The 16334-nt window shown below is 39.9% G+C and overlaps 1 protein-coding gene and 1 long non-coding RNA gene across 2 annotated transcripts in view; one reads left to right on the top strand and one right to left on the bottom strand.

Annotated features, from left to right (window-relative positions):
• The window catches only part of si:ch211-212o1.2 (uncharacterized protein LOC492735 homolog), a 46454-nt gene extending 30998 nt beyond the window's left edge, over positions 1–15456 (bottom strand). Inside the window, exon 1 of the mRNA XM_034878167.1 lies at positions 14861–15456. Coding sequence (XP_034734058.1) covers positions 14861–15020 — 160 coding nt within the window. The 5' untranslated portion in view covers positions 15021–15456. The remainder of the gene's footprint in view (positions 1–14860) is intronic.
• Positions 1218–5350, top strand: LOC117948522. The gene is made up of 3 exons (XR_004657471.1): positions 1218–1228; positions 1626–1627; positions 5223–5350. It is a non-coding gene; the product is annotated as an uncharacterized LOC117948522 (long non-coding RNA).
• Positions 15457–16334: the final 878 nt, after the last annotated feature.

The raw sequence follows: 16334 nt of genomic DNA, 5'->3' as shown, positions 1-16334 counted from the left end.
AGCGGTGTATTTCTACTAGTGGCAGTAGGAGCACAGGGAGGAGCCACAGGAGCTTGATTTTTTCACAGATTATCTTCTCATATTCTACTGTCAGGACATAGTGGCAGTTTTAACAAATATGTAAAAAACACATTTTTACAAAAGTGACCTACTGAATTTTTAATTCCTATTAATTAAAAAGAATATTTTTTAAAAGTTAATCTTTGAGCATTTTCGGCCTTTATTTTTGACAGGACAGATGAAGACATGAAAAGTGAGAGAGGGGGGGAATGACCTGCAGCAAAGGGCCGCAGGTCGGAGTCAAACCTGGGGCCGCTGCCTCGAGTTGTGAACCTCTATATATGGGAACCTGCTCTACACACTGAGCTATCTGGGAACCCTATTCATTTCTATTAATTTTAGAATGTGAATATAATAGAAAATGTTGAGATGAGGGCAAGTTGCAGCTAAGAGAGAATGAGTGAAAAAAAGACAGCAATAAAGAGCTTACATATATTTACGTATTTGTGCGTGCATGCGTACATGCATGCGTGTGTGTGTTTTATTTTTCACTCTTTTATGTTACTATATATAACAACGATGACTCTGACAATGACGGAATATTAACCGTTTGGTAACCCAACAGGTAGCATGTCCTTACTAACACCAAGAACGGAAGCTAAAGTTACCCACAATCCATCAGGTGCATCCTAGTCCATATCTTGACGTTCCACTTCCGGGATTGCTCCAATGCCGCCAAAAATTCTGCCGGATTTCACTCATTTAGGCCGGATATCTGTTGCCTGGGGCTTCCTTTGTGTTGGCATTTTAACCTCTTTCTGAGGACTTTGGTTAACTGCTCTGCAGACCTCTGCAGGGTAAATCCAGACAGCTAGCTAGGGGTGGCAGTAGCTCAGTCCGTAGGGAGTTGGGTTGGGAACCGGAGGGTTGCTGAGAGATGCCACTTCACCTCCTGGGCACTGCCAGGTGCTGTTGAACATGACAACCCCCCCCCCCAACCACTCAGGGCGCTGGTCCAGCTGGCAGCCCACTCACTCTGACATCTCTCCATTTGTGCATAAATAGGTCCTGAGCATGTGTGTGTATGTCTAGTGATTACTAACAAAGAAGAATGTAATTTGTAATTTTCCCACTGGGGATCAATAAACAGTATACATTTATAAATGATTATAATCTCAGTTTTCTGTTGCACGACTAAAACAACTTTTACAACGTACAAAACATACACGTTGCACCAAAACAAGTTCCTTCAGAGCCTATTTTGCAGCGACACCGAAGCTTTTCTCCGGTGCTTAGCACGGCCCAAGCCGATTGTGACTGCTTTAAAGAAATGGCAATACCCAGAGCACGTTGTCCATCCCATCAGTGTGTTGCCAGACCCTCCTCCAGGGCGCTTTGGAGGACGGTCTGGCAAAGCAAGCCTAAGTGGATATCAACTACGGATCCTAAGTAGCCCAAAATACACAACAGAAACAAAGACTGTATTTACGTTCTTATGGTTGGGAATTAGGAAAACAGGATGTTGTTACTGCCAGCTCTACCTCTTTGGTTCAGCAGTGTGTTGTCTGTTTCTCCACTTCCGATTAGAACACAGAGTATAAGTATTACAAACCTCCTAGCTGCAGAAGTCATTTATTACCCGAAAGGTGATTTGACTGCATTCAAAGAAGTCCCATTTCTATTGCAGTACACACCCTAAAGAGTGCTTCCAGAGAAGCTCCTGAGCTGCAGAATGTCTATGTGTGTGTAATGGAAGCAGGTGGACATATGAGCAGTCAGAGCGAGATGAGCTGAACGTGGTTGAAGCAGACGCGTCGTCACTGGCCCGCCCACTTGTCTCGCAGCCCCGTCCAGCCAAGTTTGATCAAAATATGTTTTGTTATGAAAAATATTCAAATGTACTGTATGTAAAATAAAAAGAAAAAAGAAACTGTAACAGAAGTACTGTAGTACTGTTTTTAATGTGTCTTCCACATCTAAGTGCAACGGGTTTCATGCTTCTTGCGTTATTAAAGTAACCTACTAAACTTCCTATTGTTTGAGTAATGGTGAACACTGATGATGGCTTCTAGCTGAAACCCATTTGTGTTTTTCCCACATGAATAAGAAGATAACTGATCTGTGAGTGATGTAGTTTTTAGTTTTTTTTATCCTGTCGCTGCCGTGGACTCGATACACTGTCTGAGATTTGGCGCGTTCCTGGCCACTTTTCATTATAGCTTTCATTTTTCAAGCAATGCTTGGCTGGAAGTTCTTATTCTTTGATTTTCTTTTACTGCTGGTAGCCCATTGGCTGCTCACCAACCGTAGTCCTGAAGCAACAATGCTGTTACGAATGGACAAGGGATATGTTACATGTGTGATTTCAGTCTGATGTACGCTGTTCTATGTCCTGAAGTATGTAAACGCCTTCTCTGCTTTTGATGTCATCTTTAGCTGCCACTTTGTGTAATAAAATTGTTAATTTTATAACAGTGCTGTGCAGAGTCAGTGCAGCTGGTTCTGTTGGTGCAAATATATTTCAGCCTGAATAGGTTAACATAGACAGGTTTTGAACTATATTGTTGTGTACAAACCTTTTAGACTGAGCTTTGTTGGTTGAGCATGTTGTAGACACTACTGCTATTGCCGTTGTGATGCAGTATATGTTTGAAAATAAAATTGTTGCTTTCTTTCAGTTTGTTCTTGGCACCCTTTCTATGGCTTTTTAAAAATGGCCCACTCACTTTTGTGCTGGCCCACCCAAAATACTATTTCTGCCTACGCCACTGGGTTGAAGATCAGTTTCGCTCTTTAAATTGCTTACAGGCACTGACAACAGATCCTCCAGGGTAACTCCAGATCACACACACGCAACCTAGAGCCTTCACACAAAACACACACACACTAACAGACACACAAATACACATGCTGCTTATGCGACTGGAGCTAGATGTCTCGCAAGTTGCAACAGCATCCAGAAAGCAAGAGGAAGAAGAGAAGTGTGAGCTAACATTTGAAGAGAGAAAACGAGAGGAGAGAAAGTCAGTGGACTGTGACACTTCAGACATATGGGAGGACCGAGGAGAGATGAGGGGATGAATCGAGAGTTGGTGAGAGAAATGGAGAGATGCAGAAACAGAGGGAGAGGGAGTTGTATCCAGCTGTTTGTCCATCGTAGCTTTGCTGTAATGAGCACATGTTTTGGCTCTATGGAGCATCGCCAACGCCTCATCTAACTTCTCCAAACTCTAACAAGCCAAACTGCTATTTAGATTTACCTCCTACCAATGTTGAACCGGACCCAGACAACTAAGCGCATAACAGCGTGTCGGTCCCTTAAATGGACAATGTGACATTTTGAATTTTAGCTGTTTATTTTTCTTTAACAGACACTTGTCAGCATGTGGGGAACATTTGTGCTTTTAAGTTTCCATAAAAATGGCTCGGCAGCATTGTTAGCGTTGCTGAGCACATCTTCCACTTGCAGCCTGCTGTGCCCTTTGGCTGAAATGAGCGAAAGCTTATAAGTCATTCGGAGATTTACCTGGTGAAAACACAGAAATGCACACCCAACCATATTCTTCTCCATGACTGCAGCTAGAAATCCACTGACCACTAATTTTGACCCCAAAAAAGCATTTTTCCCCACTCTTTCGCACTGAAAAAAGTTGATCTAATTTGACATTTTACTGTGTTGTGGTTGACAGCTGCTATTGTCATGCATCAATAAAAATCACTGACATTAAAATGTTACTTAAAATTCACTGGTACATTCCCACCACCACCACAATATTCAGTGTTATAATGTGGTCAACATATGTTTTGAAATTAAACCTTTATTTATCTTCGCGGGATCATTGAGGGGCGACCCAATCAGTCAGACAAAGACAAATACAGACCAACTACACAGAAAGAACAATCAGAAGAAATATAGAAAGAAAATGACAAATTCTGACAGAAAATGATTTGATACATTAAGATAATAGAAAAACATGTATTCACTATACTGTATTGAGTGTATTTTGTATTTTTCAAGTATTTTTTTTATTGTTTTTTAAAATGTACTTGATTACGTTTTGAGTGAAGCATTGGATTTTGCTACATTACAAATCCCATCCGGAAAAAAATCACGCCCGAACCATCGTCAAATGCAATCTTTATGCATTTACAGCATTAACAGCCGGTAACATTACAGAGGTAGAGCAAAAGCCCAACCCTGGGTTAAAACACTCAGTATCCTACCTGACTGGGACAAATACAAAGAGCTGGCAGACCCATGGCTGCTGGGGCAGATGAACACACACTAGTCTCTTTACCGTAACTAAGTAAGCCACAATAAAACCTTCATGAATAAAAAGTTAGTTTATCAATGCACTCACCTGTATAGATAGGCATGAACATGTAGAAAGCGATATTTCAATCTGCTCTGTCTGCTCAGACCACTCATCCACCGCAGCGTTTTACACAAACACAGCACATTTTTACAAACAAGCTAAAAACAAAGCTGTCGGTTTGTACTCTTTATCTTAGTTCGCCGGGAATCTAGAAATTTGGACAAATTACTATAAATTGAATTGCTGGCTAAGCCAGCCATCCTCCCCCGGTAAATCTAGGGATGCATTAAAAGACCAAAACAGATGCATGTGGCTACTTAATATGCACAAGAATGACTTCATTCTTGATGATGATGCTTGTTGTATTATTTTGCTGCAGCATCGTTTCACTGCAAAAGAGGCATACATGACAAATGCCTGCTTATCGACCCATTCATCATTAAAGCTGGGCTTTTCCACGTCAACAATGTTTCACTTCAGCCTCTTTAACAGTGACATTTTTACCTGACAACAGCCGTTTGTTTCTGCAAGCATTTTCCACCAATCAGGACGCTGCATACTACCACCCTGTTTCAGTAATCACAGACTATAACCATCACTCCTCAGTGAACTGCATCCTAGTCTGAGATCTTTTTCTAGTGAAAGTGCCAGTTATCACTGTGAAGTTTCCATGTTTTTTAGGAGTTTGCTCACACTAATACATGTAAAAAAAGTATAATTTGGTATAAAGTATGTATTGTATGTGTATTCAGAGACTAAATACACAAGGGGAAAACGAGGGTGAAACAAGGAACGGGTGACAAGCGGGCTCAGGAACAGGTCTCAATCCCAAAGGCAGGAAGTAAAACAAGACATGGGAGAAAACAGACGACAAAATAAAACAGGAAACTGAAAAATATAAAACAGGGCTGAAAACAGGGTAAAACATAACAGAGAACACAAGAGGCTGTTAAGAACAAGGAAACAGGGAATAAATGAACACAATAATACAGGAAAAAATATAATAGAAAACCACAACCATGACAAATCCCTTGATGTCAATAAAGTTGAATGAAAGCAGGTGACTCAGTCAGCTTCCAAGATCTAATTCAAGCATAAATAGAGCAGTATCAGTAGGCCTGTAACAATTATTACATAGTTGTCTAATTGTCAACTTGCTCTTTTTTTGCATAATCACAATTTATTTGTTTAACTGCATTTGATTGCTGACATTAGCTAAGGTCTTAAAGGGTAACTACCGTTTTTTTTTCAACCTGGCCCTATTTTTTATGTTTTTGTGTCTAAGTGACTGATGGGAACAACAATCTTTGGCAGTGGTCCAGTTGTCCTCGGGTCAAATTGACCCGTTTTCCTATATCAATGTTCTTTTTAAATACCCAATTATAATTATCCCCTATAACATGAAATATAATATTTAATATAATATTATCAAAATAACATGATTGATTCCACACAATGCTTTTTGGGGTGATTTTGATGGGTATTTTTGGGGTTTCTTATTCAATTTTATACCATTTCAAAAACAATTGAAGTGTTTTTGAAATAGTATTAAGCAAAAGTTTACATATTCCAGTCTGTGATTATCCATCATCATACATTCCTGTATTTTAGTCCAAATTATTCCTAATTTCTGCTTTTTTAACTCAATATCAGGTATAATTTCTTAAAAATTAGGTTTATTGACTATAAATTCCAAAAATAACTAATTGATAAAACTAAAGTTAATAAATTAGTGTTACGTACTGTTGAACGTAAAAAAAAAAAGACAAACATTGGAAAAAAAGAGAGTGGGTGTTGAAAAAGAGACATAAGTGAGAACAAGTTAAAAACATCAATAAAAAGCATCAACAAAATTGTTGGTTTTCAATTTTGAGGGGAAGACAACACAAGGTTAAAGGAAGATTGCTACAGTCGACAGCGGTGAAACACGCTACAATGTAAGTTAACAGGGTAATTGTCCAGCTTGTATTCACCTTCACAAAAGTTATTGACAGGCTGAGGTTATTATTCTAAGTGTGTGACACTTAGAATGGAAAAACCTGTTGGTCCTGGTCCAACATCTGTCTCGCTCGCTGTTATCATAGGCGTAAATCCCAGGAGGGTCGGGACCCCCCTCATTTAAGGGTTGTCACCCCCTAGAAATATCATTTAAACCTTTCTGTGTATTGCAAATAACATACTGATGTATACTTAAAATATCTGTGTAAGTCGTAAAACAATCCAAACCCCCAAAAATGCTTTTTAAGTTTAGAAACATTAAGTCCCCCTCCTTTGCCTCACAGTGGTTTGGTCCATTGCCTGCTTTACACATAAGTCCGGCCGCTCCGGCGGACCGCGGGAGAGAATGAGAGAACAAACTGGTAGTAATGTTAGTAAGTAGGCTGTTCAAGGATATTTTATTCACATTAACATCGGATGAAGTTGATCTTTTCTCAGATAGAAATGATGCTGAGAAATTTATAAATCTGAGAAAAACGTTCACTATGTTGCAATATAATGTAATGTTAGCTAGCTTGTTTAACAGTTTATTGGATAAAAATGCACCCACTACAACTAACGTTAACACGGTGATGAAGATCTACAGTTGTGTTTTGCTCAATATAATGTTAAGTGGCTTTGTTCAGTGGTTTTGCTGCAGTTAAATATATATCATCTGTTTCCATACAAAACCTAGTGTTTATGTGGAGGATAATAATTATAATATGACCGCATGGTGGACCTATGAACCTAACTGATAGACATCAAAGGTGAAAGATTTGTGTTGTTGCTGCCCAGATAAAATCACCAAAACCTTTTGGTGTTTCATTACTCCAAAATGCCAAGTAGTTCAATAAGTCCTTATATCAAGACTATTTAGTAACATCTTCATAAGAATGGGTGCTTATGGAAATACTAACGTCAATATGTCAAAGGCAAAGGAGACAGAAACAACCAAGGAACAGGGAGACCAGGGACAGTCAGGTGTAGAGTCTCAGGTAAGGAACAGGGAGACCAGGGACAGTAGGGGTAGAGTCTCAGGTAAGGAACAGGGAGACAAGTGACATTCAGGGGTAGAGTCGCAGGTAAGGAACAGGGAGACCAGGGACAGTCATGTGTACAGACTAGGGGTGTGACGAGACGCTTACTCAACGAGACAAGACACATCACGAGATTGGGTTCACGAGAACGAGACGAGACGAGATTTTAAAAAAAAATGTAAAAAAATCCTCGATGAAATATATGAATGGAAAATAGTTTTTTATTCAACTGAAAAATCACAAAATGCAAAACAATTTAGGTGCATTTTGAAACCAACTATTAATGATGAATGTTATTTAACTTTTTTTTTTACTATTTTATTGAATTATATGCAATAAAGGACGAGCAAACACTGCAAAATGTTTTGTATAAACTCTACCAACTGGCTTCTGCCCTGTACAATTTCACACGAGTAATTTAACTCCTATCATTTCTGCAGGAAAACCAAAATGTTGCCACACAAATGATTTAAAAGTGGCAGGGGGATCTTCAATAGTAATTTCACGCTCCATCACGCTGACATCACATCGCCTCACGAGACAACTTTTCACCTCAACGAGAAATCTCGTCACGTTCTAATCTCGTAAAACAAGATCTCGTCACACCCTTAGTAGAGACTCAGGTAAGAAACAGGGAGACCAGGGATAGTCAGGTGTAGAGTCTCAGGTAAGGAACAGGGAGACCAGGGATAGTCAGGTGTAGAGTCTCAGGTAAGGAACAGGGAGACCAGGGATAGTCAGGTGTAGAGTCTCAGCTAAGGAACAGGGAGACCAGGGATAGTCAGGTGTAGAGTCTCAGGTAAGGAACAGGGAGACCAGGCATAGTCAGGTGTAGAGTCTCAGGTAAGTGTTTTGAGCTTAGCTTATATTTTTGGAGGTGTGTGGCCGTCAGGTTTAGCCGATGAGCTTTACCAGTGACTCACTAACTTACATTATGATCAGCTAATTTAAAAAGTGTACAAAAACATTGTATTTGTTTTATATGGGGTCACTTTTTCAAAATAAGTTTGAATGTTTTTAGTATTTCTGTGGCTTGATTGTACTGTACCGTATTGTATTGTATTGTACTGATTGTACTTAAAAATAAATAAATGTTTTTAAAGAAGACATTTTTTGGTGAGTTTAGTCAGGTTTTTCATTAAATCAAGAGGCTCAAGAAGTCATTGGCTCGTATCCAACTTTAATCAAGCTAAATAATCACCTGTGTGCGTGCGTGTGTGAGCTTGTCTGTTTGCATTCATGTGTAATGTTTGCGTTGCCTGGCAGTAAAAAAAGATGAAAAAAAAGAAAAGCCAGAGTGGAGATGGTTATCTCGCTAATTTAACGGCACTGAGTAGATCCAATTTCATTAAAAAGCGAAGGTGACTCCTTTACTCAGTGTTTTAAGATAGGACTAGTGACTGAAGGGTTTGTTCTGCGACGGCCTGCACCCAGACAGAATGAAATGAAAGTAAAAATTATGAAAAGTCACCAGTCGGGTCAGAAGATCCTTTTCTGCTGAGTGAGTCGAGGGACGCAGTGCCAGGGCCAGCTGAACGTGAACACATTCAAAGTGCTGGAAGTACACGTGTTGTGTGCCCTCGTATGAACTTCACAATAATGGGGTTAAAGCTATGCAAACCTCTCTTTTCTGTTAACAAGTGGCCAACGTGGTCCGACCAGAGGCAATTAAAATGCTCAGTGAAGTGAGAAGCAGGGCAGATGGTCAAGGAAAAACGTGGCACAGTCCAGCTTGATGCACAACTGGTAGGGCAGGTTGTCTTTGCCATGGTCGGTGGCCCGGTGTGCCTGCCATCACCAATGCATCTACAGCGACAAAATGGCTTCACTTATTGCGTTGGTGAAATGTTGCCTTCCCTCTAACTATTCTGAGCCCACATTGGATCAAAACCCAATGACCCTGAGTTAAGCTGTGATGACAAACGGCAGCAGAGAGTGACAGGCATGCCTGGGAATAAAGGTACGGAGCAGAGGGTAAAATCCTGAACACCTTGAGCAGATGTATATGAAACTTGCCAGCTTTGTTATTGTTTTTGATTATCAAGAAGATAAAGGAGACCTGTTTACAGAGACAGTCCTGGATAAAAGCTAAACTGATTGAAATGAATCATTGCAGAGACAGACCATAATCAATTATTGTCTCCTGATGTTACTTGTTGATTTTTGGGTTGCTGCTTTTTTTGTCTGTGGTCAGCTGTATTCTGACTCCGCTACATTCAGGAAGTGTCTTTTTTAAGAGCGGATACGCACACAAAAAAAGTATATGTGACTGCTTGAATTAGTTGATGAAAACCCTATGTAGCAAAACAATAATGTTGAGGAGGTGACGAACCGCGATGCATCGGGATGTGGAATCGATTGGAACTGTTGACAGGATGATCGTAATCGAATCGTGACACCAGTGAAGATTCACACCCATATTCTGTGCTCTGCCTTGTTTTGGGCTAAATTCTGCTCTGCTTGTAACGTCAAAAAGGATATTTTTGTGGCATTTTTAAGCCTTTATTTTTGACAGGACTGCTTAGACTTGAGGGGAAGAAAGGAGGAGAATGACATGCAGCAAAGTGCCGCAGGTCAGAACGAAACCTGCGACTGCTGCGGCGAGGAATGGACCTCTGAATATGGGCGTGCAATCTACCAGGTGAGCTACCCAGGCACCTGTTTCTTTGAATGTTTAAAAAGCCTTTTTGACATCAAGGCCAAGGGGAACTACAAATGAAAAATAGCCTTTTGGCTAATTAAGGCATTTTGAAGCCATGTAAAATCATGCGTTTTATCAATTCACATTTCCCCCTTCTCAAAAAAAATGAATTAAATTTACAGAAGAAGACAATGATAGAAATCAACAAAAAAGAGCTGACGGAGAAATGTTTTTGGAAGCTCCAAAACAACAATAACAACCGCTGTCATTTTATTTAAGTATTTGTAGACGTGCACCAGCGCTGCCGAGATGCAGTCTCCAGAGTCCATACTGCTGCATAGTTTTTATTCTGCCGGGCAGTTTTCATTCTAGACGCCTAATCTGAGATTTATTTGGACTGGGACGCCAGGTGAATTTAAACTAGCAGGGAAAAAGGAAAACCAACAGCACTCGAACCCCAAGGACTGGATTTGAGGATTACTGCTGTAGACTGTGTCACGGACATTGATTTTGTCCCAAGACTAAACATCTCTCTGAGCTGGAGGCAACAACTTTACTAGTTGTAAAAAAAGAAATCAGGGGCAATTTAAACACATGTGCACTTGACTGGGGTTGGCCTTTAAGACCCAATCTGTCTTACAAATATCAAAGGGATATGTGCAGCAATTCATTATTGTACTTCCATATTATTGTACCTTCATAAAGTTTGCGGACTAGCAAGAGACATATTCAACAGAGAATAATCAAACTGTACGCAGCAAAGGCTGAGTTATCAAGGCTTTTTCATTTTTAATTCCTAGTACGAGTCTCAAAGTTTCAAAGACCCGCATCCTCCAGTTTCAATACTGCATCTATATAATATAATGCCACACAGTTCCATGCTATGCCATGAACTACTACAAAGAACTACTACAAACTACTATTTTTTGTGACTGTAATTGCCACTCTTCATTGTAACCCCCAACCGGCCCGTCAGACACCGCCTACCAAGAGCCTGGGTCTGTCCCAGGTTTCTGCCTAAAAGGAAGTTTTTCCTCGCCACTGTCGCACTGTTGCTTGCTCTGGTGGAAACTACTAGAACTGTTGGGTCCTTGTAAATTCTGGAGTGTCGTCTAGACCTACTCTACCTGTAAAGTGTCTCCAGATAACTCTTGTTACGAATTGATACTATAAATTAAATTGAATTGAAAATTGAATTGCATCTCATTGCATTGTTTATTTCAGATTCTCCATCCCTGAATAAATGCCCATGTGTTACGAAGATTTAAACTTGCTTTGACCCACACACTGGTTATGCTAATTTAGAAGGTTTTTTTCTGAGCGATGGCAGACCCTTGTTAACTAGGGGTGGGGCCGAAATTCTCTCTAGAACGATTCAATGCTCGATTCTGATAAGTTAATAATCGATTATTAAATTCTTTTTTTCTAATTTGAGAGAAAAAAATAGCAATTCAAATCCTTTCCAGTGTGTTTAATAGCTATTTACCAATTCTCAACTAGCTTTAACAACTGTTCATCAAGCAAACCATCAACTTTAATATGACAGCTACTCTCTGTTTTACTATCCAGAGTGATTTTAACGGTAGTGATTTTAAATGTTTTATATGCTATTATAAGCAGTTTTGTTTATTGGGGTTGCATTTACTCAGGAAAAATAGACATTTTGTTTATCAAATTGTTAGAAATAACAGGGAATTTCATAGATTTCTGTCAAATAAGGTACCACAGACTCAGTGCCTTTACTGCACATTGACTGATCATGCTTTCTGTCATGCATAGTTCCCGTTATCGGTCCAATTTCAGACAGGGAAATTTTTTGCTTTATAATAACAAAAAACAGGCTCACATGACATTATGGCACTAGCAGCATGAGGTGCACTTAGAGGCTTTCATAATTAAATAGAACACACACTGGATCAATTCCTAAAACCTTCATTAAAACTGCCATGACCCCCGTTGAATAGAATGGAAATGCTTGCATATTTAAAACATATTATGATATGCTTTTATTTTGAAAAGTAGAAGCCTGATGGCACCAGTAGGCTCCAGTCTTGTGTATTTTTGTCAAACTAGTGTGGTCCGTCAGTGTTGCTGCGTTTCTTTTCTTTTTTCCAGCAGCCCAAATCGGCCCCAGAGTTCACCAGCCTTTCTGGCATTCTTCCGTCTCTAGTTCCCCCCATAGGCTCAGTCTGAGTCTCCTTATGACCTCATAAGGAGCAAGATTCCAGATCGACCCATCTGAGCTTTCATTTTCTCAAAGGCAGAGAAGGGTACCCAAGGCTCGGTTTACACCTATCGCCATTTCTAGACACTGGGGGACCATAGTCAGGCTGGGGGAACGCATATTAATGTTAAAAAAAAAAAAATCATAAAGTGAATTATTCATGCCATGGGACCATCAATGTCATAAAATGAACACTTTGAAATATATTCATCATTAAATTCCCATAATTGTAATAAGTGATTAGCTCTACCGAGTAGTGTTAATTAGCTTGCTAGACTGACAGTAACTACTGAGTCTATGGTACTGTACTCTTATCACAAACGTTAGCCAGCTAGTTAAATACACTTGTCAAACAATATTGAGGTCAATTTGAATTAATAGGCCTTTTAAGCTGGATCACGAGCCAGCACCGACTATTAAATAAGAGAGGAACTCTGTAGTCCTCATTTCAAAATATGTTATTTTCTATGAACTCACCCTGCCTCCATGGCTCCAATATGTTTTGTTTCCGGTGCTCCCTCATAACTGTTGTGTTGCCATGCCACGCAATTTCTATTTTACACAGACTGCAGGGAAGTATTTTTTTTTGAATAATTTAATGTTAAGTACTGCCATACAATTGAAGATTTTGACATTACACTTTGTTTAATGTCAATTTTGGCACCTACAGAACATTGCACATCACCACTAGCCTGTAGACATAGAGGCTTCAGGGACAGCACTGCTGCACTTTAAAAGCTATTCTATACAGTCTATGTTTAAAACTCACAGAGGAAAGTAGTAGCGTGTTTGATGCTGTCAGCTCGTAAAATTAAGTAATTAAACAATGAAAACAAAAAACAAAAATGAAAAAAAAAAAAAAACTAAGTTATTGGAAAACGGAATCACCAACAGGTTGAATGGAGATCGTGATTTTCTAACGATTTATCAGGCAGGCCTATTTCAAAGTTTTTTTTCTTCAAGTAACGCAGTCAACTCCGCCCCGCAGCACGCAACAACTTAAGACTCAGCGATTTGATAATTATAATTGTTGCCAAAAATATGAATAATTGATATTATCAACAACGTTGATTTGTTGTTCCAGCCCTATTGACACCACTATGTGATATTTCACTTTAAGATTACTTTCCTTTGAATATTGAAGTTCATAAATAAGTGTTTTGGCATAGCTGGCCTGGAACACAAACTTGTAGAGAACCTGCCTGAACATATTTAAACACCAAACTGCTTTGCTAGTTCCATCATGTTGTAACTAAGACATGTGCTGAAAAAGTAATTTTATTCATTAACATCAAAACATCAACGTACAATGACATAGCGGACCAGATGCAAGCTTTTATTTGGAAAGTTCGAAGCTCTTGGACAGTACGCATGTGAGCACACAGCCGGGAGGGCGTGAGACGGGAGGTCTCCAGGCTGCAGCCACACAGACTCAAATATCCTTTCGGTCCTGGTGAGTATTTGGGAAATTGTGCAAACGACAGCCTTTTCGTGTCATTTGAGAAGGAAGGAGTGGTAGCATGCACACTCCCAAATAGATGCTCGTCTGAGAAATGGAGCTTTGGATAATGTTCAGCTTCAGCAACTGAAGAAGCCTAGTGACGAGTCCATATCAACCAGTTCATGTTTTAAATTTGTTATTACCCAGTGTGCTTTTTTGAATGATCTCACTGTTTTATTGTTTTATTTCATGTGAATACTAGTTCACTAGTAACTTAGTATTTGAAGTAATGCAGGAAATGTGCAATTAGTTTCCATGCTTATTGTGTTTCCACAACAATGTTAGTGAGTAAATCTACTGAAATTGACACTATAACAGTGGAGTATGATGTGTAAGATTTGAAGGCAGAGGCTAGTCATGGATGTCGTGGCTGTAAAAATCTGTACATTTTTGCCAGCGCAAACCAGAACATAAGGCAGCATTAAATTGTTGGAGAGGGTCATAAAATTAAAAAATGTATAACTTGGGAAGGGAGGGTCAAGTTTTTTTTGACTAAAGCCCCTTAACTTCTTCCCGTAGCAGGCCTAGGACTGGAAGATTGGGAGAAAATCAGATATCACGATATCCTTTACCAAATACCTCGATATCGCGGGTATAGTCTAGGGTTGGCACTGGGTGTTTTACTAAAATATCTTCACGCTTAGATTTTAGATAAATAATCATCAGTAATGTAGACATAATGTCTAGGTGTGTCTAACAACACTTACGTCATATCGCTATATTACGATATCCAAAATCTAACAAAATATCTAGTCTCATATCACAACATCGATATAGTATCGATATATTGCCCAGCCCTGTCCGGTAGAGCCTTAAATAAAAATAAAAAACAGTCCCCTAGGCTGACTAAAGCTGTCAGATTAATTTAGTGGAGTAAAGAGTAGGAATTTTTCTCTCTAAGATGTAGTGAAGTAGAGTGGCATGAAAAGGAAAGACTCAAGTAAAGTATTCCTACAAGTTCCCTTAATTGTGTAGGCCTACTTATGGTAGTCTACAGTAGGCTACTTGAGTTATTCCACCACTGGTCACATGCCATTTGTGATATCATCAAGTCTTATAGACACAGTTCCCCCATCTTCATCATCATCATCCCCATGTCTCCCTGTGGCTTTTAGGCATCGACAACAACAATAACACAAACTACAATAAGCACGTCCTCACCGGGAGAGTAGAGCCTTGCGAGCTGTCGGGCCCCGGCGTGCTGCGGTCCCCAGCGAGGCGCCGCGCTGCGTGCAGCCGCCCCGTGCTCATTCCCGTTCGGATCCTCCTCCGCCATGGACCGGTGTCTGATGTCGGTCTCGAAGAGAAGCGACGCAGCCATAACTCCTGGCCGTACTGCTGCCCTCGCTTTGGCTTTCAGCTATAAGTCATCAATTATACAACTGTCTCGGTTAATAACTGTTCGGCTGGTTTTGTTTGTGTCCCGGCCTCCAGTAGCTGTTGTTGTGGCTGGGTGGAGGATGGAGGATGGAGGCTGAACCAACAGATGATAGCGGGGATGGAACGTTACCGGAGCAGCTTTGTACCACCCGGAAATATACGGACCGAGCTGTGCTGACACACAGACCTATTTAACCGCTCTAGCCTGTGTCATGCACTGCTGTTATTGGTATCGGACATACTAGCTAGCCTAGCTAGTTGTGTTAACAAAATGTGAAGCTTTTAGTGGCTTGTACCACACGGGTCGGGTTCAACAAACTGTGTTTGTGCGTCCAGTTCAACCGTCACGTCCGCTGCAGGGACCATTTTGCAGTTAAGCTGTGATAAAAAGTGGAAGTGGTAGTCTAAGTCAAATGTAGATTCTGGTGTGTGTAAGTCAGCGTATTCATGGTCTGTTCCCTAGGCATTTAACGAAACAATTATAGGACCTTTTAATGAACTTTAAACAACTACATAAATCATCTTCTGCCACTAAATTCAGTTTTCACAGTCCCAGGTGCTTGTGGTTAAAGGCAGGAGCTGAACCAGACATTGGAAATATTCCGGCTCACTGAGCCAAAACCTAAGTGGGTCCAGGGCATGCTCCCTTTATGGTAGCAACCGGTATTCACACTATTGGTAAAAGAATGTCTTGTGGAGCCTACATCCTATTTTATATCTAATTGTTTGCCAACAAACGTTGAAGTTTACTAATTTTCCCTCTTGCCACCTAAAAAGGAGAAAACATTGTCTGCTGTTATCCCCACTAACACAGAACGTTTAGGGAACGGTAGGGAACGTTAGTTTTTGGTTCTCTGAAGGTTAGTTCGAACCAAACCAAAAACTAACGTTTAGGGAACGTTCCCTCCTGGTTATAACGTTCTCTAAACGTTAGGAGAACCAACCAACGGTAACGTTCCCCTGCGGTTGCACTGTACCTTCACACATTGTTCCCGCTTGGTTATTTTTGGTTGTTCTGAGTATTTGAAGTAGCACAAAGGTTTGCTGTCACTCGATTTAAATTCACCCAAAAATTATTGTACTTACTATACAATTTAAGTGAAATATACTGCATAGCAAGATCTATTTATTTTAAGGCTGATATCAATTTAGCTTAAAACAGTACGTTTGTGCTTGAATTTTTTTTTATAACTGTATTAGTTAAAATACTTAAAAAACAAGAATCTATCAATAGAACGATTTTCACAACTAAGAA

This window comes from Etheostoma cragini, chromosome 8, assembly GCF_013103735.1.
Source record: "Etheostoma cragini isolate CJK2018 chromosome 8, CSU_Ecrag_1.0, whole genome shotgun sequence".
Classification (NCBI taxonomy): domain Eukaryota; kingdom Metazoa; phylum Chordata; class Actinopteri; order Perciformes; family Percidae; genus Etheostoma; species Etheostoma cragini.
Note: the sequence above shows the minus strand (reverse complement) of the source record. Positions and strands in the feature narration are given on the sequence as shown.